The following is a 26,821-nucleotide window of genomic DNA, read 5'->3' as shown; positions in this document are numbered from 1 at the left end:
CCATGTCATACCTGCTCGCCGCCATGCTGTTCAGAAAGTTATGAACCTCTTTCTTCACCTCGTCGTCGGAGCTGAATCGCTGGGACCACAATTAACGCTGACAGGTACTGTGACACTCTGAAAAAACTCATACGGACAATTCAGAACCGGAGAAGAGGAATGTTAAGCATGGGCGTACACATTGTCCATGACAACGCTCGCCCACACATCGCTCGGCAAACCGTTGCTCTCCTGCAACAGTTTCAGTGCAACATAATCACCCACCCGCCCTATTGTCCTGACTTCGTTCCCAGTGATTATCACCTTTCCCTAGGCTAAAAGAATATTTAGCCGGAAAGCGATTCAGCTCCGACGACGAGGTGAAAGAAGAGGTTCATAACTTTCTGATCAGCATGGCGGCGAGCTGGTATGACATAGGCATACAAAAACTGCCACAGCGTCTTCAAAAATGTATCGACAGAAATGGTTATTATGTCGAAAAATAGTAGAAATAAACAGGTCTATGTACTTATAAAAAGAAATAGGAGACCTTACTTCTGGGATTATCCTCGTATGTTCCATATTAGGTGGAAGAGTTCTGTCATTATAGGTTTTACCAAGGATCTCAATAATTCTGAGGGATTGTGGTGTACAAGTGCGATTAATTGCATAGCCACGCAGCACGGCGCGGGAGTGTGGGACAACTGTAGGTCATCTTTGGACGGCGGTAGATACGGCTGTTCCCCTCCCCTTCTCCTCCCTTCCCCTCCCCTCTTACCCTAACGTGGCAACATTCCGCCGCCCCTCCACTCTCGGACAGCTCCACAGCTGTCTTTATATTGCTACGGACAGTCGAGCGATACAGTTGCAGGCCACAGCGGAAGCAAGGAGCGCCTTAATCTCCCGGCACAAGCAGGTAAGTGTGTTACTAGTCTTTGACATTATAGTTAATCTCCATAACGGGTTCGGAAACCTGACATTCTTGTTAGCCACCTACGCATCTCACGTCGATTCATTGCACAAACGTTGTAAAGCTGTCAAAATGCAAAATGTTTTACCCTACAGTCGCTATGGTAATCGTAGGAGGGAACACGTTACAGTCAAATGAAGCGCGTGCTGATTGCCTTGTAAGTGAAATTCGATCGTATTCAATATTTCGTTTGTTGCGGCTCCAGCTTACATATGAAGTATTATACATATGTGCTAACTGGAAATATGTACGTGCCGTACATAACGTATATTGTGGTCGCACTGAGCGGTGGCAGACTATTAGTTCAAATGCAGTCCACAAGTTACAAATGCAATGCATTCTTTGCTGTTGACTGCCTCTGTTTACGTAATTTCCGTTTTCATCTAACCCGTTCGGAAGCTTATCGCTTCGCATGCACTCGTAGCTGACGTTACACTGTCAATGGTGGCAGCATTAAACGACCTACACGTATATTCCATTAACTAAACTAGGATTGTATACGGAACTTGAAACAACGTCCTGAAGAACTTTCCACTTGCCTGTAAACAAATATTAGGCTCTTCGATATTCGCACGTAGTTTCTAACAGCTCAGCAAAAGCAAGCAGTGTAGTATGTAAAATATATTTGCTGGGCACAAGGTTAACAGCACAGAGACAGGCCTACAGGCAAAAATACTTACCGGACTACTCACTGTAGAGAATTATAGCGCTGTACACAGACCACAGCTCATATCGTATTTGCAGGAATGAAAATGTTTTTTTTTTTTTTTTTTTTTTTTTTATGGTACATTTTCTACACTAAATTGCAAAATGCCACTGGACGCACGCTATTTCTATCTATATCGAAAGCTTGTTCTGAAATTGTATAAAAAGAATTGTACACATCAAAGCCTCGCAGTACAGGCGGACTGCTATTACATACTTGCAACGATTTTAAGAATTTTTAACATTGTGCAGCGTTGTCAGCAACTGTGATAACTGAACATGCAACACGTCAGCCTCAGTTACAAATAGAAACCAAACTTTACCAAGGTTTCAGTCAAAATAATTCTGCCTTCCTCAGAAAACAGTGACACTGAACTACTGCATGCCACAGTTTGTCCATGTCAAGTCATGATCATCAGTTATCTGCTATATTAGCAGGGCCTTTTTGCCTCTCCATATTCTGCGAGCCATTGCTTCCTTATTAAGGCTGCCGTACGTTGTATCGTCCATGTCATCCAGTATCTGGAATCTCTTCCTTCCTTGCTTCCTTTTCCCTTCCACATAACCTTCTAAAACTGTTTTTATCAGTCTGTCATTCTTAATATATGCCCAATCCAATTTCTTTTTCTTCTCTTTATTACATCTAGTAACTGTCTTTTCTCTCCCACTCTTCTCAGTACCTCTTCATTTTTTTACTATGTCCATCCAACTTATTCTTCCCATCCTCCGCCATGTCCATATCTCAAGCCTCCAGCCTTTCTTTCTTTCATCCTCATAGTCCATGTTTCAGCGCCATATACAGATAGAACACTCCAAACAAGACATCTTCAGAGTCTCTTTCTGAGTTCTCTCTCCAGATGGCTGCAGAAAATTCTCCTTCCCTTATAAAACGCCTCTTTTGCCATTGCTATCCCTGTTTGAATTTGTGATGCACTTCCAGTTGGTGTCTATCCTGCTTCCAAGATACTTAAAATTTTGCACCTGCTCTAGTATTTCGCCATTCAGCATAATTATTTCCTCCTAGTGCCAATACTTTTGTTTTATTTGTGTTAATTTTCATTCCATATTTTTTCCGTTAGTTTCAATGGTGTCCACCAAATCTTGTAATTCTTTTTCCCCTGTAGCTATAAGGACCATGCCATCAGCAAACCTCAAACATTCTACTCTTCTTCCTCCAATTTCTACGCCTTTGTCATCTAATGAGCATTGGTCAATCATATTTTCCAAGCAGAGGTTGAAAAGAGTAGGTGATAGACAGCATCCTTGTCTTACTCCTTTTCCTAGTCAGATCCAGTTTGTACTTTCTCCTCTCACTTTAATTGAAACTTTTTGATTAAGATAAGAGTTTACAAGTTTTCTGGTTTTCCAGTTCACTTTTCCCTCATTATAGCCGCCAGCTTGTCCCAAACCACATTGTCATGTATAAAACTGTAGCTCCGTAGTAACTAGTCATAATCTACATTACTTGGACTGAAGAGAGACAGCAGGCACCACTGCGCGGGCGCGCTGCACCGCTGCAGCTCTCGCTGCCTACCGACCTCGTCCGCGTAGTGGAGCCTGCTGTTTTTCTTCAGCCCAAGTAATGTAGATTATGACTAGTTACTACGGTGCTACAGGCTTCTACTCGACATGGCCAAACTTTGGCATGCAGTAAGTCAGTGTCACTCGCTTCTGAAGAAGGCCAAATTATTTTGGCTGAAACCTGGGTAAAGATTGGTTTCTATTTGCAACTAAGGCTTACGTGTTGCATGTTCAAACGATTTTCATCCCAAGAAGGTATGATCCGATTCTGTGTTGAAGGATGTTGGCTTCATTTGGTATGATGGATAAAATTTGAGTTACTGCGAGATTTAATGTCGTGTAGACGATATAAGAGACGGGACGTAAACTAGGACTGGACGAGGCTGGCCCATAAAAGGCCTTCCACCATAAGTATAGCTACAGTTAAGGTAGGGATTGAACAAGTGGTACGCTGATGTGATCAGTAATTACGTTCATATTGTTAGACTTTCGGTTGTTAATGATACTGAAACACTCATTTGTTATTGATATTTCCTTGTTAGAAATGCTACGGGTTGTTCCCGAAGCATCAGCTGATGTGCTTGTTGGTTAGTACGGAAAACTTTTATTTTTTTGTAAAATAACTGCCAGCAAAAGAGCCCCTATTTTTAGTACGCCAGTTTTATAGGTTTTCATCATATTTGCTAGTTATTAACTATGTCAAGTTCAGTAAGCTAGATAGAAAATCAATAGTTTATGTATCTCAATAAGGAACTCAAAACTTTCAGCTCAGGGCAGGAGCATGTAGAGGAAATGTGGTTAAAGTTTAAAAGAATAGTTGACCACGGACTGCATAGACATGTACCCAGAAGAAAAATTCCTAATGGGAGGGAACCTCCATGATACAGTGTAACTGTGAAGAAATTTCGAAAGAAACAGATTACTGCGTAATAGGTGTAAAACAAAGCGTAGTGCTATAAATGGAGATGCTGAATGAAACGCATTTGGCTGTGAAGAGCAGTGCGCGATGCCTTCAGGGACTACCGAACCAGAATATTATCAAATGATTTTGCAAAATACAAAGAAGTTCGCGTAGTAAAGGCTGTTATTCGCACCAAAGTTAGTGTCCAATCCCTAGCGAATAATACAGGAGCTGAAATTGAGGATAGCAAAGTAAAAGCTGAAATGCTTAACTCAGTTTTAAAACGTTCCTTTACAAAAAGAAAACCCAGGATGATTGCGTCACTGTAATCCTCGTACCACTAAAAAGATGAATGAAATACGTATGTGACAGTGGTGGTCAGAAACAGCTCAAATAGTTAAAATTGAACAAAGCTGCACGGCCTCATGGAATATGCCAGATTCCACTGAATTTGCGGCTGAGTTAGCCCCTCTTCTAACTAAAATCTATCGTAGATCCCTTTAACAAGAGTGCTCAATTCTTGGAAAAGTAACAGGTCGCATCTGGCTAAAAAAGGGTAGTGGAATGATCCACAAAGCTACTGTACAATGTCCTTGACATATATTTATTGTAGAATTTTAGAACATATTCTGAGCTCAAACATAATGAGGTATCTTGAACAGAATGACCTAAATTCCAACCAGCACGGATTTCGCAAACCTCGATCATGTGAAATCCAGCTCGCACTTTTCTCAACTGATATATTGCCAGATTTGGATCAAGGCAATCAGGTTGACAATGTATTTCTTGATTTCCTAAAAGCATTTGACGAGGTACCAAACCTAAGCTTGTTATCAAAATTACGATCATATGGGGTATGAAGTGAAATTTCTAACTTGATCGAAGACTTTTTGACAGGGAGTACTCAACATGTTATCTAGGATGGAGGGTCATCGTCAGATGTAGAAGTAACTTCGGGTGTCTTGCTGTTCATGTTGTATATTAATGACCCTGCAGACAATATTAATGGTAAAATCAGACCTCTTGCAGATTATGCGTTTATCTATAACGAAGTACTATCCGAAAGCAGCTGCACAAATAGTGTCAGATTTTAAGATTTCAAAGTGGTGCAGAGATGGAACTTGGTTTAAATGTTCAGAAATGTAAAATTTTGCACTTCCCAAAAAGAAAAATCTTAATGTCTTGTGACTGTAATATCGATGAGTCAGTGTTGGAATCAACCTACTCATATAAATACTTGGTAGTAATACTTAGTAGGGATATGAAATTGAATGAACGCTTAGATTCAGGAATAAGTAAAGCAGGTGGTAAACTTCGGTTTACCGTTAGAATTCTGGGGAAATAGAATCAATCTACAAAGGATATCGATTACAAATCACTCCTGCGGTCTGTTCTAGAATATTGCTCAACATATTGTACTAACAAGGGATATTAAACGTATGGAGAGAAGGGCAGCACGAATGGTTACAGGTTTGTATAATCCGTGGGAGAGTCACAGAGATACTGAAGAAACTGAATTGGAAGACTTCTAAAGAGACGTAAATTATCCGGAGAGAGTCTCTTTAAATGATTACTCTAGGAATATACAACCATCCACCTACATATTTGCCACCTGGTAAAATGTAAATGTCGTGTGGCTACGGCCTCCCGTCGGATAGACCGTTCGCCAGGTGAAAATCTTTCGATTTGACGCCACTTCGGCGACTTGCGTGTCGATAGGGATGGAATGGTGATTTATTGGCGACTCCATGGAGTGCAGTGTGCACAAAGATCATATATGTTAAATTAAAAGGAAAGTGAGCATTGGTTGTAATATTACGACCAACGCTGACCTTCCTTTTAATTGAAATGATGATGATTAGGACAACACAACACCCAGTCCCTGGACGGAGAAAACCTCCGACCCAGCCGGGAATCGAACCCTTAGGATTGACTTTCTACCACGCTGACCATTCAGCTACAGGGGGCGGACGGCCAGCTGGTGACAGTAAGGATAAGATAAGAATAACTACTGAACGCACAGGGGCATTCAATCATTATTCGCTCGCTCTATACGTGACTGGAACAGGAAGAAACCCAAACAACTGGTACAATGGAACGCACCCTCGGCCAGGCAGCTCTCGGTGGTTTGCAGAGGATAGACGTAGAATATGAAATAAATATTTTCCCTATATATGACGGTAGTATCTGTTCCCGAAAGAACAGTTACCGTTGATGACCATGCAGCTTTGCTGGAAATGAAATAATTAAATGGAGACCCTAGTTGCAAACAGGCGTTGATACACTTAATTGGGGACTTGTTGAAAATGTGCGCCCCGACCAGGACTCGAACCCGGGATTTCCTGCGTACATGGCAGACGCTCTATTCATCTGAGCCACCGAGGGCACAGACGATAGTGCACCTGCAGGGACATATCCCTTGCACGCTCCCCGTGAGACCCACATTCCCAACATGTCCACACCACACGCACACGCTATGCCCGAACTCACTCGTACGGGACTTGGTAGATTAACCTGCCACGAGTAATGAGCATGATGGCCAAACATCTATTAGGCGCACTACGAATGTAGTGGTGTGGACATGTTGGGAATGTGGGTCTCACGGAGAACGTGCAAGGGATAAGTCCCTGCAGGCGCACTATGCTCTGTGCCCTCGGTGGCTCAGATGGATAGAGCGTTTGCCATTTAAGCAGGAAATCCCGGGTTCGAGTCCCGGTCGGGGCACACATTTTCAACATGTCCCCAATGAAGTAAATCAACGCCTGTTTGCAGCTAGGGTGTCCATTTATCATTTCATAAATACTTTCCGGTAAACATACAGGCTGTCGTCGAGAAATTGGCTGACGGCCGGTTTCCTGAGGTGATCGGGAACATAGAGGAAAATGTTTCCTCTTATTTCAGTGCTCAAAACTCGCAGAAGTTGGTTTACAGCACTATCGAGACATGGGTTCGTCGCAGGGATGGGTAGGGAGAAACTTAATTGAAACACTCTCATACTGTATACAAGCGGCCAGAGCAGTGGCGTGGCAATGCTGAAGTAAGTTTTCGGCGGCTTCTCATTATCCTCCATAAAGAAGTGTGCAGAATATTTGTATAGGATCAACACGCTTGTCAGTGGTCTTTAACGTGAAACCAACTCTAAGATTTAGTAAAATCAGTTTTCAGTCAATCGAATTTTTCCTCATGCAAAGAAAAAGAAAAACAGTGTAGGGATATAGCGAACAATACTAAAACTATACCCCGTCCCCACCCACCCGCCCCATCCACGCATTACTCTCAAAACCAGGACTAATCCGGGGAACCAGAATGTATGGCAGCACTACTAGTGTCCAAGCATATCAAAACTATTCTTTATTTTTATTAGGGCTGGTGTTCGGTGTTACCTTCAAATCTTAGAAATTTTCGAGTCCTGGGAAGATTCCTGTTTGGATAATATTTTGCACAGCCGAAGTAGCATCATACTAGGAGCCGCCGGGGCCGGGTTCCCGTTGGTGTCCGCCTCTGTGGCAAATGTCACTCACTGGTCGAAGCAAAATTCTCTGCACTTCAGCAGGGTGAGTTAGAAAAACTGGGACATTTGCAGGTGCTATATTCACATCAAATGTAGCTCCAGAGTAAAAGACATCATGTAAGATAAAAATTATATCTGAAGATGGGAACAGAGGGCGCTACCACGTTTAACGCGTCGACTGCAGTGTGCCTGACCTCCCCTTGCGGTGAAACGTCAGTTACTGGCTAGCGGAAGTCAACGGGTTAAGTATGAATGTTGGTAACTTTTTTTGTTATACTTCATTCCACTTCATTTGTCACCTCCGCAAATGCAAATTCTGGGTAGATCCAAAACGCCTGTTGTCAAACAATACTCCAGTGCTCGTTTAGGTAAGAATGATTTTGTGATGCGAGGTTGCGAGACGATTCAATTTGACGCGACTGTATTTACACTACTGGCCATTAAAATAGCTGCACCACGAAGATGACGTGATACAGACGCGAAATTTAACCGGCAGGAAGAATATGCTGTGATACACAAATGATTCTCTTTTCAGAGAATTCACACAAGGTTGGCGCCGGTGGCGACACCTACGTGCTGACACCAGGAACGTTTCCAACCGATTTCTCATGCACAAACAGCAGTTGACCAGCGTTGCCTGGTGGAACGTCGTTGTGATGCCTCGTGTAAGGAGAAATGGCTACCATCACGTTTCCGACTTTGATAAAGATCGGATTGTAGCCTATCGCAATTTCGGTTTATCGTATCGCGACATTGCTGCTCGCGTTGGTCGAGATCCAATGAATGTTAGCAGACTATGGAATGAGTGGGTTCAGGAGGGTAATACGGAACGCCGTGCTGAATCCCAGCGGCCTCGTACCACTAGCAGTCGAGATGACAGGCATCTTAACCGCATGGATCGTGCAGCCACGTCTCAATCTTGAGTCAACAGATGGGGATGTTTTTTGCAAGACAACCATCTGCACAAACAGTCCTCGACGTTTTGCACCAGCAGGGACTATCAGCTCGGAGACGATGGCTGAGGACGCTGCATCAGACAGGAGCGCCTGCGATGGTGTACTTAACGATGAACCTGGGTGCACGAATGGCAAAACGTCATTTTTCGGATGAATCCAGGTTCTGTTTATAGCATCATGATGGTCGCATCCGTGTTTGGCGACATCGCGGTGAACGCACATTGGAAGCGTGTATTCGTCATCGACGTAGTGGTGTATCACTAAGCGTGGTGGTATGGGGTACCACTGGTGGTGGTGGTTAGTGTTTAACGTCCCGTCGACAACGAGGTCATTAGAGACGGAGCGGAAGCTCGGCTTAGGGAAGGACTGGAAAGGAAATCGGCCGTGCCCTTTCAAAGGAACCATCCCGGCGGGGTACCACTGGTTACACGCCTCGGTCACCTCTTGCTCGCATTGACGGCACTTTGAACAGTGGACGTTACATTTCAGATGTGGTTTTACCCTTCATACGATCCGTGCAAGACCTTACATCTCAGCAAGATAATGCACGACCGCATGGTGCAGGTCCTGTACGGGCCTTTCTGGGTACAGGAAATGTTAGGCTGCTGCCTTGGTCAGCACATTCCCCAGATCTATCACCAACTGAAAACGTCTGGTCAATGGTCGCCGAGCAACTGGCTCGTCACAATACGCCAGTCACTACTCTTGATGAACTGTGGTATCGTATTGAAGTTGCATGGGCAGCTGTACCTGTACACGCCATCCAAGCTCTGTTTGACTCAATGCCCAGGCGTATTAAGGCCGTTATTACGGCCAGAGGTGGTTGTTCTGGGTACCGATTTCTCAGGATTTATGCATCCAAATTGGGTGAAAATGTAATCACATGTCAGTTCTAGCATAATATATTTGTCCAATGAATACCCGTTTATCATCTGCATTTCTTTTTGGTGTAGCAATTTTAATGGTCAGTAGTGTAGTTGTGAGTGCGATAACTTATCGCCAAGAGCTGATTGAAGTGTGACTGAACAAGAACTAGAACATTTCATCGGTAATGGGAATGATAGGCTTGAGCAACACGCCACCACGTAAGAGCACGGAAAGTACAGGGTGACAATTATTGAACTACACTCCTGGAAATGGAAAAAAGAACACATTGACACCGGTGTGTCAGACCCACCATGCTTGCTCCGGACACTGCGAGAGGGCTGTGCAAGCAATGATCACACGCACGGCACAGCGGACACACCAGGAACCGCGGTGTTGGCCGTCGAATGGCGCTAGCTGCGCAGCATTTGTGCACCGCCGCCGTCAGTGTCAGCCAGTTTGCCGTGGCACATGGAGCTCCATCGCAGTCTTTAACACTGGTAGCATGCCGCGACAGCGTGGACGTGAACCATATGTGCAGTTGACGGACTTTGAGCGAGGGCGTATAGTGGGCATGCGGGAGGCCGGGTGGACGTACCGCCGAATTGCTCAACACGTGGGGCGTGAGGTCTCCACAGTACATCGATGTTGTCGCCAGTGGTCGGCGGAAGCTGCACGTGCCCGTCGACCTGGGACCAGACCGCAGCGACGCACGGATGCACGCCAAGACCGTAGGATCCTACGCAGTGCCGTAGGGGACCGCACCGCCACTTCCCAGCAAATTAGGGACACTGTTGCTCCTGGGGTATCGGCGAGGACCATTCGCAACCGTCTCCATTAAGCTGGGCTACGGTTCCGCACACTGTTAGGCCGTCTTCCGCTCACGCCCCAGCATCGTGCAGCCCGCCTCCAGTGGTGTCGCGACAGGCGTGAATGGAGGGACGAATGGAGACGTGTCGTCTTCAGCGATGAGAGTCGCTTCTGCCTTGGTGCCAATGATGCTCGTATGCGTGTTTGGCGCCGTGCAGGTGAGCGCCACAATCAGGACTGCATACGACCGAGGCACACAGGGCCAACACCCGGCATCATGGTGTGGGGAGCGATCTCCTACACTGGCCGTACACCTCTGGTGATCGTCGAGGGGACACTGAATAGTGCACGGTACATCCAAACCGTCATCGAACCCATCGTTCTGCCATTCCTAGACCGGCAAGGGAACTTCCTGTTTCAACAGGACAATGCACGTCCGCATGTATCCTGTGACACCCAACGTGCTCTAGAAGGTGTAAGTCAACTACCCTGGCCAGCAAGATCTCCGGATCTGTCCCCCATTGAGCATGTTTGGGACTGGATGAAGCGTCGTCTCACGCGGTCTGCACGTCCAGCACGAACGCTGGTCCAACTGAGGCGCCAGGTGGAAATGGCATGGCAAGCCGTTCCACAGGACTACATCCAGCATCTCTACGATCGTCTCCATGGGAGAATAGCACCCTGCATTGCTGCGAAAGGTGGATATACACTGTACTAGTGCCGACATTGTGCATGCTCTGTTGCCTGTGTCTAAGTGCCTGTGGTTCTGTCAGTGTGATCATGTGATGTACCTGACCCCAGGAATGTGTCAATAAAGTTTCCCCTTCCTGGGACAATGAATTCACGGTGTTCTTATTTCAATTTCCAGGAGTGTATATGGAAAAAAGTAAATTAGTTGCAAACTGCGGGGTGCACACACTTTATTCAACATGTAAACTTCACTACAGACATTATGATTTAAGCTGACATGTTTGATACACCTGCCCTGATTTGCGATAGTGTGGCGCAGACGAATAACGAAGTTCTGAAGTCGTCGGAACATGACCTCCTTAATGGATGTTTTCAGCTCAGCAGTGGTTCTGTCATTGCTGTACACCTTTTCGTTAATATAGCTTCCCAAATCTGAGTCGCATGTGTTCAGATCCGGAGAATACTGCGGCAAGTCGAGCTCAAGCTTATGGCCAATGAGTACCCAGAGCCGGAATGCAGTCTCCAAAGTGCTCTTCCAGGACACCACACTCACTCCTGCTTCGATGGGGTCTTGTCGAAATCAGGGTCACTTAGAATAATTGGGATGAAATAATCTTCCAAAACTTGAGGTACCGTTCGGTAGTCACCGTGCCATCATTAAATATCGCGCCGATTATTCAGTGACTGAACATTGCACACCAATCAGTCACCCGTCGAGGGTGAAGAGACTTATCGATCGCGAAATTCTGATTCCGAGCGCCCAAAATGCGCCAATTTTGCTTGTTGATGAAGTCATCCATATCCAAGTGGTGGGCTTCGTCACAAAATCAAACGATGCTAATTCCCATCACGCTCCGCGGCCAATCGTTCAGTTTGAACGTCCTAACGCAAACTGTTCAGACGTTATGACGATTTTATTTTCAAAGGCAAGCCTACGTTTCTAGTATTTGTAGACTTAGAGAAAGCGTTTTCCAATATTGATTGGAATACTTTCATATTCTGAAGGTGGCAGGGATAAAATACAGGGAGCGAAACGCTATTTACAGTTTGTACAGAAACCAGATGGCAGTTAAGTCAAGGGGCATGAAATGGAAGCATTGGTTGGGAAGGGTGTGAGACAGGGGTGTAGCCTCTCCCCGATGTTATTCAACGTGTATATTGAGCAAGCAGTAAAGGAAACGAAAGAAAAATTTGGAGTAGGTATTAAAATCCAGGGAGAAGAAATAAAAACTTTGAGGTTCGCCGGTGACACTGTAATTTTGTCAGACAAAGGACTTGGAAGAGCAGTTGAAAGGATTGGACAATGTCTTGAAAGTAGAATATAAGACGAACATCAACAAAAGCAAAACGAGGATAATGGAATGTAGTCGAATTAATTCGGGTGATGCTGAGAGAATTAGATTAGGAAATGAGACACTTAAAGTAGTAAAGGAGTTTCGCTATTTGGGGAGAAAAATAACTGATGATGGTCGAAGTAGAGAGGGTATGAAATATAGACTGGCAATGGCGAGGAAAGCGTTTCTGAAGAAGAGAAATTTAACATCGAGTACAGATTTGTCAGGAAGTCGTTTCTGAGGCCTGCCAGTGTGGCCGAGCGGTTCTAGGCGCTTCAGTCCGGAACCGCGTGACCGCTACGGTCGCAGGTTCCAATGCTGCCTCGGGCGTGGGTGTGTGTGATGTCCATAGGTAAGTTAGGTTTAAGTAGTGCTAAGTTACAGTGGACTGATGACCTCAGAAGTGAAGTCCCATAGTGCTCAGAGCTATTTTAACCATTTTTTCGTTTCTGAAAGTATCTGTATTGAGTGTAGCCATGTATGGAAGTGAAACGTCGACGATAAATAGTTTAGGCAAGAAGAGAATAGCTTTCGAAATGTCGTGCTACAGAAGAATGCTGAAGATTAGATGGGTAGATTACATAACTAATTGAACAGAATTGGGGAGAAGAAAAATTTGTGCTAAACTTGACTGGAAGGGATCGGTTGATAGGACATACTCTGAGGCATCAAGGGATAACCAATTTAGTATTGGAGGGCAGCGTGGAGGGTAAAAATCGTAAGAGACGACAGATGAATGCACTAAACAGATTCAGAAGGATGTAGGTTGCAGTAAGTACTGGGAGATGAAGCTTGCACAGGATAGAGTAGCACGGAGAGCAGCATCAAATCAGTCTCTGGACTGAAGACGACGACAACAACAACATCATCGTTAAAAAATTGTCACCATGTATTTTGTATAGATGCGTGAAAAGGTACATAATTGACTGTTTCCTACTTAGAACTCATTTTACTACAGAAAAGTCACCATAATTTGTATCCAGATGAGAATGCAGTGGTTGTTTCATAAGGCAAATTTTAAAGATCAAGGAAAAATCGGTTCTTTCAGTCAGACAGCACAGAGAAATTAACGTCGCGCACGTAGAAACGCTATTTAAATCTGTTAAAACGTGCTCAGTTTTGTAGGGTGTTTTTCCATTTTACTTCGTGATCTCTATACTATCTGAATGGTGAACTCGGCTGTGTTAAGTGAACGTTTCGGCCAAAGATAATCGCATTTCATTCCTTGTTTAGATCACCATGATTCCCACGAAATTTCACAAGAACGCAAAATGAAATTACTTTTTGATTCTGCTCCCACATCAGCCTATTCATCGTATATTGATATAAAGTTCAAAGCCATAAATAAGTAAAGAATTCATCACGTACAGACTGGTGGAAATTTTGACGAATTAAAACATCGCGGCAAATGCAGATGACAATCTGCAGTCACGTCGAAGTTCATGCTCTCAGATCAGAAATGTGCATCCAAGCAATAGAGATGTGGCAGTGATATTTTTCATGTCTGGTGCAATGTGATATCAAAACGCGCGAGAGTTTTTTCTTGTCATGTGTTGCTTTTTATATTTGCCGGAAGACTATAGGATCTCTTAGTTTTTGTTCCTTCTGTTGTTTTGTTTAGTTGCTTCTCATTGTGAGTTTTCACGAATAAATATTTTTCGTTAACTCTTTATACCGGACGGCTATGGAATTACTTGTTGTAGGCAAGTCGCCTACAGAGAGATCGCTGATTTTATTTAACATCTTAGAATATTCGGCTGTCTTGACTTTTAAATCTTCGGACGAAATGTATTCAAGACTATTGACATTCACTTATATCGCATTCAGAGGCTATTTTCGATTTCTTTTGCGCAATATCCGATATAGATATTGGATAGATCTCTGAATAGTTCCGAAATTAGTTTCAAAAATGCAGAAACAATAGACTAATGCAACACAAAATAATCAGCATTTCTTTGAGAGACAAAAACGAAACATTTTAAGGGCTGTTAGTTATTTGTGAAACGTGAGGAAACTATTGCGTGCGTCGAAGGATCTGATACTTTTAAACTAACAGCGTCATTGACGTGGTGTGCAGATTACTCTGACGAAATTATGTAAGTAAACGCACATTTTTCCAGGCATGTCCTTATATGGGATTTGGACGTTGATTACTATTCTCATACTAACGGACTTGAATTTACAGAATAGAATTTGGGTTTGTTATGTTGACTTTCACCCTGAAGCACCTATATAATTTGTGTGACTTACATATACTGGATATGCGCGCGAGTTAAGACATAAACGGTTGCCAAACGAAAATGTTCCGTAAATATAGAATCTCACATTTTCTCGAATGTTTATATCCAACTGATAAGATTAAGAATAAATTCATCGATAAATCATTCTTTTCGGGGAAGTCGAAACATTTATACTCTGACGCTGTTGCATTATATGCGATGATGTGAATAATTTTATCGGAACTATGTGATGTACTCACTACAAAGATATGTGCTGCTTCTAGTACTGGGAAACTTCCTTGATTATGCTGTAGAGATAGAACTCTCAAAACATTGGTTAGGACGCTTTTGGTAACCAGGTTTTTCACGTAATCAAAATCATTCGAACACCGGACTCGACGATTAGATAAGTTTCAAATCACCAGATCATTGTTTTAGATTTTGTCCCCGTTTCCCTAAGTAACTTTTTGCAGATAATGACTTGTTTTCTTTACATCGGACATAGTATATTTACCACATCCTCAAACTAACGACGGAACATAAAACTCCAGAGCCTGAATGCCATCGTTCAGAATGTTTGCCAGCAGATCAGTTCAGTAATATGTTCGTCACCCGTCTTCCTTATGGTCTTACGTCTTATTAGTTTGCAATACTACTGCTGTATCTCTCTTAGAGGGCGTATTAATTCATTATTACTTTGAAGAAAATTAGAACATGTAATGGACCGAGCGGTCTAGGCGCTGCAGTCATGGACTGTGCGGCTGATTCCGGCGGAGGTTGGAGTCCTCGTGTGTGTGTGTGTGTGTGTGTGTGTGTGTGTGTGTGTGTGTGTGTGTGTGTGTGTGTGTGTGTCCCTAGGATAATTTAGGTTGTGTCTAAGTTTAGGGACTGATGACCTTAGCAGTTAAGTCCCTGAAGATTTCAACACACACTTGAATATGTAATGGATCTTAACGAGTCATTGTAAACAGCTGCATTTGGCTTTAAATGTCGAAACTGTTCATTCAGCTTCCATTGAGTTCAGATCCAGAGATCCTGGGTATGCTCTTGAATCTTTTACTTGGTTATTTAAATGAAGTCTTCAAAACTTGCTTGCATAGTAACTCGTAGTTTTTCCCTGGATTTTCTTGCTGGATGTAACATGGCGAAAACCCAGGAAGTCAATACACAACTGAGTTTTCAAGGCCATACTCGGTTACTCAGTGAAACTTCATTCTGTATACAATCCACTAGGCTACGGGTAAGCCGTTTTCCTGTCATACATTTTTTTCCAAGCCTGCTATCGGTAGTCCCGCGTGTTATGCAGATCATGTGGGTGCAGTTTGGAAGGTAGAAGAGGTGCTGGCGGAGGTGAGGATGGGTTGGGAGTCGCACCTAGGTAGCTCAGTCGGTACAGCACTTGCCCGCGAAACGAAAAGGTACCAGATGTTTTAATCTGAGAGAGTTTCAAATCAGCACTTTCTCCTCTGCAGAGCGAAAATTCTTTCTGTTCATAAAACTAATTTCGTCGGACAGACGGTCTGGTACTGATATTTCTTTACACACTTCGCGCCTACCTAGCAGAGGCTATTTTGTAGTTACAAAAACGGTCTCCAAGAAGCAGAATACTGTCAAGACCAACCTAGCACGAAGCTCATTTTGCGATTGTGTAAGCAGCTCAGTAGGTTTCTGTGCAAGCAGCAAACTGCCATACAGAACTTCTCAAGAACAAAACTGGTGTTCACGAAACGTATACCACCACATACGATCAATATAAAGCATATTTTAGAGCCGAGCATGTGACATCTACTGCTGCGTCAGGTTAACGAACACCAGATACACATTTTGCTCACTACTGTCAACCCACAAAGTAAAGATTTTTATACATTTCTCGGTGCAATATTGTCAAATCATTCTTAGAAACCTGCATGATAATTTTGACACTTCCCAGAATTAGTTACTATAAAAAATAGTATTATGAAATTGAGGATGAACAGGACAAGATAAATATAAATTATTTTTCACTATTATCCAAACGAACTTTAAACTGTTTCATCCTTTAAATATGGATAATTTTGTTTCAGGATGTATCAAATTTTCAGTCAAGTTTTCATGTATGATACCGAAACCTCCTGGCAGATTAAAACTGCATATTGCTCAGGGCAGTGAACCAAAACCTTTGCTTTTCAGTCATATTCTCTACCGGTGTGATACAGAGAACGACTAAAAACAATTACTGACGCATGCTCTTTCGACAGCCCTCAACTTGCAGCCTGTTAGAATTCGAAAAGCGAAAACAATTTTTCTCATCGCTAGCATTTGTCGTGAACGACTAGGAGACACGAGGATCTGAACCGCTGATTTCCTTACGTTAAGTCGTAAATGTTATTAAATGTCGGAGTGAGAACAAACCACACCGTTAGTGACTCACTGGTCAGATCTGATTGTACTCCTGAAGCATATTAGTGAGTAGGCTACGTGCCAGAACCTAGTTTCATATTTTTCCTTCCCTCGGTCGTTGTCTTTTTGACTCTGAACGCACTGAGCAATTACCCACACTGATGCTTCACATGACTCTCCCAACTTTGCTAACAAGATGTCATTGTGCATGAAGAAAGAAAATCATTCTAACGACGCAGCTAAGCCTAGACCTCATGACCTACCAGACAACAATGCCCCTACGACATAGTAAATCCTTTGTTTTGCTTTTTGACAGTGTTAGTTACGCGATAGTTCTTCATAGTATTGAGTAGAAACAAGTAAACAGTGCAGGAATATATATTTCAGATACGTTTTTGTGAGCACACATTTGCGAAATTGTACTATCGGCGATGACTAAAATATTGAACAGATTTCGTCACACATCTGAACACTACTAGGTATGAGATGCCAAGGGCGCAGGTATAAGAAATACGCAAAACTGTCACAAAAATAAGATATTGTTTAACAGTTAACCTGAAGAGATACGTGAATTCTCCACTCCTTGTATTCCTGTCATCTGCTTACGAGAAGCATTTTCCTGGGCCGACAACTGTAAACGCACAATATTCCAGCAGGTTATTTGTGCAGTGCAGCACCATAAGGAAACGACTACTACCGAACAGACGTCTGTTTGCACAGTTGCTGCCTATACGGCTCGCTCATGTTCAGCATTGGAATCTTTGCTGGTACTTTCCAAGTTACTGCAGAATCTCGAAGGTTCGCGTGCTGCTGCTCAAGCAAATATCCAATTTAACCGAGGACTTAAGATATTTACCGATGCTGACGTACGAGGAGCAAATGAAACCTTTGTTACACATCATACTAAAACGAATGTGTAAAAGCTGACATTAACAATAGGATAAAGTTGTGGTTTTACTTTGTCTTATAAGGAAGTTTGTATTATTTGTAATGTATTCACTACAAGGAATGAATCGTAGGATATGACAGACCCTCGAAACATACTGATAAATTTATTGAAACACACATTACATATTTACATCTACATCCATACTCCGCAAGCCTTCTGACGGTGTTTGGCGGAGGGTACTTTGAGTACCTCTACCGGTTCTCCCTTCTATTCCAGATTCGTATTGTTCGTGGAAAGGATGATTGTCGGTATGCCCCTGTGTGGGGCTCCACTCTCTTTGATTTTATCCTCATGGTCTCTTCGCGAGTTATACGTAGGAGAGAGCAATATACTGCTTGACTCTTCGGTGAAGGTATGTTCTCGAAACTTTAACAAAAGCCCGTACCGAGCTACTGAGCGTCTCTCCTGCAGAGTCTTCCACTGGAGTTCTTCTATCATCTCCGTAACGCTTTCGCAATTACTAAATAATCCTGTAACGAAGCGCGCTGCTCTCCGTTGGATCTTCTCTACCTCTCCTATCAACCCTATCTGGTACGGGTCCCACACTGCTGAGCAGTATTTAAGCAGTGGGCGAACAAGTGTACTGTAACCTACTTCCTTTGTTTTCGGATTGCATTTGCTTAGGATTCTTCTAATGAATATGTCTGGCATCTGCTTTACCGACGATCAAATTTATATGATCATTCCATTTTAAATCATTCCTAATGCGTACTCCCAGATAATTTATGGAATTAACTGCTTCCAGTTGCTGACCTGCTATTTTGTAGCTAAATAAGGGATATTTCTATGTATTCGCAGCACATTTACACTTGTCTACACTGAGATTCAGTTGCCATTCCGTGCACCATGCGTCAATTCGCTGCAGATCCTCCTGCATTTCAGTACAATTTTTCCATTGTTACATCTCTCGATATACCACAGCATCATCCGCTAAAAGCCTCTGTGAACTTCCGATGTCATCCACAAGGTCACTTATGTATATAGTGAATAGCAACGGTCCTACGACACTCCCCTGCGGTACACCTGAAATAACTCTTACTTCGGAAGACTTCTCTCCGTTGAGAACGACATGCTGCGTTCTGTTATCTAGGAACTCTTAAATCCAATCACACGATTGTTCTGATAGTCCGTATGCTGTTAGTTTGTTCATTAAACGACTGTGGGAACTGTATCGAACGCCTTGCGGAAGTCACACTGCATCTACCAGGGAACCCGTGTCTATGGCCCTCTGATTCTCGTGGACGAATAGCGCGAGCTGGATTTCACACGATCGTCTTTCTCGAAACCCATGCTGATTCCTAGAGTAGATTTCTAGTCTCCAGAAAATTCATTATAGGTGGTCCAAAATTCTACAACTGATAGACGTTAGAGACACAGGTCTATAGTTCTGCACATATGTCAGTCTTTACTCATTTTTTAATATAAAACCATACAGATATTAACACTATGGGCTGCGAATGATAGCTTCGATAAACTGTTTCAGCATGTTCAATGGGATCTCCTCCACAGTCGTACATATCCTTCAGAGTTCAGCCACTGTATGAGGACCTGTGGCGTACACGTCACTCTTCAGGTGTCCCCACAAGATGTTGTCAGGAAGCCCAAAGCGGTGTTGCGTCGGGCAACTTTATCCTGTTCGTTTAGTTTCCGTACGAGCTGAATTTTTTATGCATGGAAGTGCAGCTTACCACGGATAATGTGCCGCAGGGAACTATCTGTCATTGTGGACTTCGGATGAGGGCTTTAGGTATGTCCTCAGCCAGTTCTCGCGGTCCGCTGCCAACTTCTTCGCCTTGAACTTTCCTTCTTTGCACAAGACGCAATAGTCTCGAATTTACCACCCACCGTAAAATCGTCCGATGATCGACATTATCGTGTCGTTTCAAGCCGCGCGGAGGAAAGGTGTTCAGCGCGACAGACTGTGAATCCTAAGGGCTCGGGTTCGATTCCCTGCTGGGTCGGGCACTGGGTGTTGTCCTAATCATCATCACTTCATCCCCATTGACGCGCAAGTCGCCGAAGTGGCGTCAAACCGAAAGACTTGCACCAGGTGAGTGGTCTACCAGACGGGAGGCCCCTGTTACACGCCATTTTTTACCAAAAGGCCATCACTACATATGGCAGCCCTTTTTCCATTTAATGTACACATACATATTTTTAGCTGGTGCAACAACGACGCTGTACTACGGGACTCAAATCCTGCTGTTCATTCTGCCAGTGCTTATCCGTCCATTGAGGGTTTGGCAGAACACACTGTTGCCTCCTCTGCCCGGACGGGGCTGCGGCTGTCTGGACTTGGTGATACAGCCTGGTTCTCAACCTACCTGCACTTTACTCTTCTGTCTCCCCCCCCCCCCCCCCACCCCCACCCCCTAGCGTGGCCTGTTACTCTTGTTCATCGTTTCTCTCTGTGCTTCTCTTGCCCTGTCCGCGTTGCTAGCCTTTCGAAGGCAATCTGATTTGAGTCCCTCTGTTAAGAAGGGGGCTGGGGGGGGGGGGGGTGTATGTCCTCTTCTGCACTCTTTCAGAGGCTTCCGGCTGCTCCCTAGAGGGGGGGGCACCTTGCCTGCCTTTCTTCCTCTGTCTGCCTTTCACCTTTTGCTCCCTCATCTCAGCTTCACTGACCTGTGGCTCAACTCGGGGTTTTCTTCCCCCGAGTTTTGCGCAGCATGCTATCTCTGATCTAGTCATATAGACATGTCTGTTAAGGGCAAAAGGGACTGATAACCTAGTAGTTTCGCCGGCCGGTGTGACTGTGCGGTTCTAGGCGCTTTAGACCAGTACCGCGTGAGCGCTACGATCACAGGTTCGAATCCTGCCTCTGGCATGGATGTGTGTGACGTCCTTAGGTTAGTTAGGTTCAAGTAATTCTAAGTTCTAGGAGACTGATTACCATAGATGTTAAGTCCCATAGTGCACAGAGCCATTTTTGAGCCTAGTAGTTTCGTCTCTTTAAACATCCCACCAATCATTCTGCCAGTCTCTGTACAAAGGCACATTCGTAGGCGTCTGAGCGGCGAGGTGGGGCAGGGAGGGAGGCGCCTAACCTTTATGCAGACTATTCATTCATCATATAATTCTTAAATTTATCAGCGATTATACTGCACTCTGGGTTTCACTGCCTGAGGCCAACGGGAAATAGTGACTAATCAGTATACTGTACATCTTGGATTTTTCTGAACTGTGCTGAAACAGTGCCCTAAATATTTTCTGGCGCTTCGTCATAGGTTCCTTATTAAACTGCAGTTTGGATAATGTAATCACAACAGTCTGTGGATGAAGAAAACCCCTGATGACTTGCTGAATATGCATTGGTTTATTCGGCAAAACTTCTTCAGTTCTCTGAAGATCACGACAATGTAGGTGTACGTTTATACTTAATGATGGGAGTTAAATACATATGTCGAAAGACCATAATATGACAACATGACACAGCCACAAAATTCTATAGGGCAAAAAATGCAGATTTTTGACAGTTACAGCGATGTTAGTAGTCAGAGGCTAGTCTGTAGTAACGGAAGAATGGCGCGGTATGGACTGAGAAATAGCTATTTTAAATCCTGTTACTTCCGTATTTTCCAGTCAATAAAAGGGCCGGTTATGTTTCCAAAACGGATAGGAAAAAGTAATTAAACCAGTATCCTACCTTCCGGTACAGCCAACATCTAATAAAAACCATCCCAGTGCGACGTAATAAATACCGTCCACAGTTGTAGAGTCGCAACTGTATAATCAAAAACTCTAAGAAATGAATTGTGAATTTCTAAAGGAGCTAGAGTGTTTCCACGGCTATGGTATATACGTTCTGAGGCTATGCGTCAACTATAAATAGTTTCCAGTTTACTTCCCGAATTTGCCTCTATTTAATACACTCAAAACAGGGCACCATTTAAATGGTTTTGAACGTTAGCCGCCGTATATTCTTATAAAATCTCTTACTATTTCTGTGCCTTGCGTGCAGTCATGTTTATCTATTTTGCATACCGGACGTCAAAATGAGTCTCTCCTAAAGGTTCTCTTTCTCAGATGTAACATTTAGTCCTCCAGCATGTCCACTTGTGTCGCTTCATTTTTATTTGTGCGCATAACTAAACCTACAGCTAGCACATGTTCCATTACAGTTAGTACATAACATTTATTTTCAGCGAACACTGCTGCCTCATCAATCTGTCGTATTGTACTAAATTTTGTTCTTGACAAACAAGACTTCTACTTCCCTCTTTTCATTTCAACGCAAAAATGAATACCAGTGGTGAAAATGACCATCCTTTCATCAGTACCTCGGTTTCGATTTCTTGTCTTAATCTGTCGGTACAAATTATTTTAAGTTTGCTCTGAAGAAAGTGGATCTCCAGATATCTCTGTTCACGATACCACACTGACTAAAAAGGAAAACAAGGAAACCACTTCATCACCCCCCCCCCCCATTATAAAACAACTGCTATTATTTTATAGCGTCAAAATAAGGTCCGAAATGAGACTTCATCTGCATTTCGAAAGCGCTTATCTACTCCATATACACAACACACAAGCGTTTCATAGTATGTTTATACAGGACAACTGTGTGTGTTGCTGTAGTAGCGAAGTTACAGAGAAAGCGTTCTGTGATTCATTGTCTTGAACTCTGATAGCGGAACTATAGTTTCTGGGCAAAACAGAGGGAAAAAGTGGGAAATTCAGGTCAAATGGCTATCAAATCCGGGGTGCAACACAGCTCCAAATAGTCATAGTTTATCAGAATTTCAAATTCTGCAATCTGAAGATGATTGTCTTTGGTCAGTCTTAGGCTGTTCAAGAGATATCCTAACAGGCAATTTGAGGATATTGGGAATTTCCCACATTCATCTAGTCGAAAGTCTTTAAAGACTTACTCAAAAATTTGCCTTTGACCATTTCAACCTTCTTTAAACATGTTACAGTTTGGAGCATAATAATCGTCGTTATCGGTCGATAGTTTTATATTTTTTCTCTGCATGCTTTTGTCTGTTTAGTCCCTTCATTCTCTTCTATTCTTCTTTTGTAGTGCCATCAGTTCCACTGTAATTGATCACCTCTTCTCAGTTATTTCACAAGGGCTAAGAACGCACTGCTCGCTTTTTTTTTCTTATGGCATCAATGATTCCTGTGGAATTAAAGTAGTGAACTGGAAAAGTCCTAAATAACAAATGACTAAGTGTATAAATTGCACTAACAATTAACGTCTAACTTTCTAGAAAGCATATATCCCAATTTTAGGCACAAATGTTTAATATCTGTCTGATTTTTCAGCTTGATCTAGAGATGGCACCAAAATATAAGTTAACTTACTTCCCTATAATGGCTCTGGGTGAGCCAATTCGTTTTCTTCTATCATATGGCAAAGCTGAATTTGAAGATGAAAGATGTGAGAACGAGAAATGGCCATCTGTGAAAGAATGTAAGTAAAAACACTTGTTTAAGCATCTGGGATTAATAAATTTAATCTCCAATCTGATATAAAATGAGCAAAATAATTGCTCTCTAAAACAGTAAAACTTTGTATGAGGCATTTTGTTAATTAAAAATAGTAAAATGAGATGATATTGGGTAGGTGATACTGAAAAAAATCCTGTTGTGTAAAAATGTAATTTATGTAATATTGAAATCTGTTTCTATGAGTTTTTCTAATAGTGAGAAACAAGTAGTTGTAACTATTTAAAAGTGTAGTTACAACCACATTTTCTTTTGTAACACGTACAAAGTCAATTTCTGTAAAAGGAGGGTACACATTAAAATACCTAATTTTTTGTCAAGGATTTTGACATTTTTAAACTCTTCTGCCTTGAGTTTCGATTTCATAAGGGTTCTGATACAAAGAAAGAAATTTAAACTTACAGTGAGAATGTACTTAATTCATCACAGAAGCTGCTGGCATTTTCTGTAACCTGTCAAAAGCCTTTGACTGTGTGAGCCACAGCATTCTCTCAAGCAAATTATATTATGTCACCAACAATGCTGCAAAAATGGTTGAAGTCTTAGCTATCTAACAGGAAACAGTGTCATTGGGAAATACCTGTGCAGTAAGCAGTCTGTCTTAATCTGACTGGGAATTATGTGTGATGGTCTTCAAGGTTCCATCTTGGGTCCATTGGTTTTTTTGTGTACATTAATGACCTCTCATCTACATTTCCAGATATTGAGTTTGTTTTGTTTGCAGATGATACAAATATTTCAAAAAGTAGCACATCAAATACAGATTTAGAAAAACTTCTAATCAAATTTTGAATGACATTGAGTGGTTTTAAGCTAACTCACTGTCATTAAACTTTGAGAAGACACACTAAATACAGGTTGTGTTAAATTTCTGGGATTACAACTCGATAATAAATTCAGTTGGGAAGGGCATACCACAGAATTGCTTAAGTGCCTAAACAAGTCTGTATTTGCTGTAAAAATGTCAGATGTAAAAGATAGAAATATAGAAAAACTTGTTTACTTTGCTTAGTTTCATTATATAATGTCATATGGGATCATGTTTGGGAACAACTTATCAAACTGAGCAAACGTTTTTAAGTTGTAAAAGTGTGTGATGAGAATCATTTGTGGTGTAAACTCAAGATCATGTAGAAACCTGTTCAAGGAACTTCGTGTTTGAACTGCTGCTTCTCATTATATTTTTTTCCCTAATGAAATTTGTTGCAAGTAATAAATCTTTATTTCCAACAGATAGCTCAATACATAGTATCAATACTAGGAATACGAACAATCTACATAAAGACCTAAAATCACTTACCTTGGTCCAAAAAGGGGTAACACATTTTCAATAAATTGCCAGCAGCCATTAAAAGGTTGGTTTCAGATGAAACATAGTTTAAAGAGTTTGAAAGAGTTTTGATAGGCAACTCCTCCTACTCCATAGATCAATATCCTAACAGGGACTGTTGAGACAGCTTAAGTAAAAAATATTTTAGATTTTAGTTTTGACAGCAGTTGGTCACAACACTCAAGATTAGGTATTTTGTGTATGATAAATTTATTAATAGTGCATAACAATGTTTCATTCTGACAGCATGTTAATTCTGTAAATATTAGGTGTTCCAGTTTACTGCATTGTAGACACCTATTTTGACAGTCTACTGACAAGTGATCAGGGTAGTGCATATTACATACAAATATTTTATGTTTGTGTGTTATACTTTGACATATTCCACACACACAAGAATCATCGCATTTTTGGGTCAGGGAAGGAAAGCTGATTCTAATCTGGTCTCTTTTGTACCATATATTTTTCAGGTGTGCATTAATTTTGACTTATTGTCTCACATCAGGTTTGAATTCCACTGTTCACACTTACTTTTTATGTTTCATTACTAAAGAAAACTATTTATCCAGTTCGTGGATGAAAGTGCCATACTCTGACACAAGATAGAAAGCAAGAGTGCTTCCTTGTATGTGTTGAGATGGCAAACGAAAGCTCTATCTTTCATACAAAAGAAATTTTGCTAACATTTTTTTTCTTTTAACTAGCAATGCCCTTCGGGCAGGTTCCAGTTCTTGAAATTGATGGGAAGAGGACATGGCAGTCTCTTGCTATCTGCCGTTACTTAGGCAAGCAGATGGGCTTGACTGGTGCTAATGATTGGGAAGATCTCCAGATTGATATGGCTATTGATACAGTAACAGACCTAAGTCTGAGTAAGTTTGTTTCTTTACACTGAAGCCATTAGCTTTTGTATTTAGATTTACATATGTAAGAAGACTCCTGGTTGAAATACAAACACCAATATGAGTAAATACAGTCAATTTCACACCATTCAGTGGAGGTTGAGTGATGGATATATGTAAACAAGATGCCAAACACCATATTTCAACCTCTGAAGTATCACACTTTAAACTGTCTAAAGACTTAAATTTGCCCAGCAAAAATGACACTATGCGGTAATCTGTGATTTTAAAGAAACATTTGAGCTGTGACTGAGATGATCAGTGAGTATGTTATCCATTGTAAAAATAAACTTAAATTCATTTGTCTACTTTCATACTTTTTAAGATAAAAATAACTAAGTACCTGCCAAAATTAATTTTACTTAATGTTGTGTTATTTTTGTAGAAATAGCAAATTATTCATATGAGACTGATGAAGCTGTGAAGGCGAAGAAAAAAGAACCCCTCTTCAATGAAATTCTACCATTTTTATTGCCGAGACTTGATAATCTGGTGAAGGAAAATGGAGGTTATCTGGCAAATGGCAAGGTGAGCTGAACAATATTAAAATTTGTGGATTAAAGTGCGGTAATCTTAAAAATAGTTATTTGCAGGTGCATTCAGGCAGAAATGTTTGTCAACAATAACTCAGTCACATCCAGTTAAATTGCTAAGTCACAAAAACTGAAAAAGAAATCTATAGCATAGATGAAATTGTATAATACTTTCATCTGCATTTAGATCAAGAAACAGTAGTTCACAATTTCAATACTACATAAAAAAGTAATTTAATAAAGTGAACTAAGGCTTTTACTAAGCTAAGAAGGGTATTTAGTATTTGTGGCTAACTAGCTGTTGCACACATTGTTTTCCAGAATTGCAAGAATTTTTCAATACTATGATTTAAATTACTAGGAATTACAAAGGTGATAAAATCTTTTGAAAGAATGTTTGCTAATATGTTGCACTTCATTGACTTGTTTCACAACTGACCACATGATTTTGATATAAGATATGTTATGCTTCAGTGTTAATGTGACATCTTTGCTTTCAGCTCTCATGGGCAGATCTGTATTTCATAGCTATATTGGACTACCTGAACTTTATGGTTGGATTTGATCTAACAAAAGATCATTCAAACCTTGCTGCACTCAAGAATAAAGTACTTGAAATACCAGCTATTAAAGAGTGGGTTGACAAGAGACCAAAATCTGACATGTGAATTCAGTCTGTTTTATTTAAAAGATATGTTCCTTGTTTATAATACTGAATTATTTGTTAATTAATGTTTTCTAGAATGTCTTATTAAAACTGTGATAAACACTTCTGTATTTACAAAAAAAGTACAATAAAGTTTCTTATCAAATTGAA

General features: G+C 41.8%; 1 protein-coding gene and 1 non-coding gene across 2 annotated transcripts; both read left to right on the top strand.

Moving 5' to 3' along the window:
• The first annotated feature begins 760 nt into the window (after nucleotides 1–760).
• Nucleotides 761–26,821, top strand: LOC126336695 (glutathione S-transferase-like). The gene is made up of 5 exons (XM_050000647.1): nucleotides 761–895; nucleotides 23,057–23,204; nucleotides 25,274–25,441; nucleotides 25,857–25,999; nucleotides 26,505–26,821. The coding sequence occupies exons 2-5, from the start codon at nucleotides 23,069–23,071 to the stop codon at nucleotides 26,670–26,672; spliced, it is 615 nt and encodes a 204-aa protein (XP_049856604.1). The 5' UTR covers nucleotides 761–895; nucleotides 23,057–23,068; the 3' UTR covers nucleotides 26,673–26,821.
• On the top strand, nucleotides 6,726–6,800 carry Trnak-uuu (transfer RNA lysine (anticodon UUU)). The gene has a single exon. It is a non-coding gene; the product is annotated as a tRNA-Lys (tRNA).

This window comes from Schistocerca gregaria, chromosome 2 (assembly GCF_023897955.1).
Source record: "Schistocerca gregaria isolate iqSchGreg1 chromosome 2, iqSchGreg1.2, whole genome shotgun sequence".
NCBI classification, from domain to species: Eukaryota; Metazoa; Arthropoda; class Insecta; order Orthoptera; family Acrididae; genus Schistocerca; species Schistocerca gregaria.
Note: the sequence above shows the minus strand (reverse complement) of the source record. Positions and strands in the feature narration are given on the sequence as shown.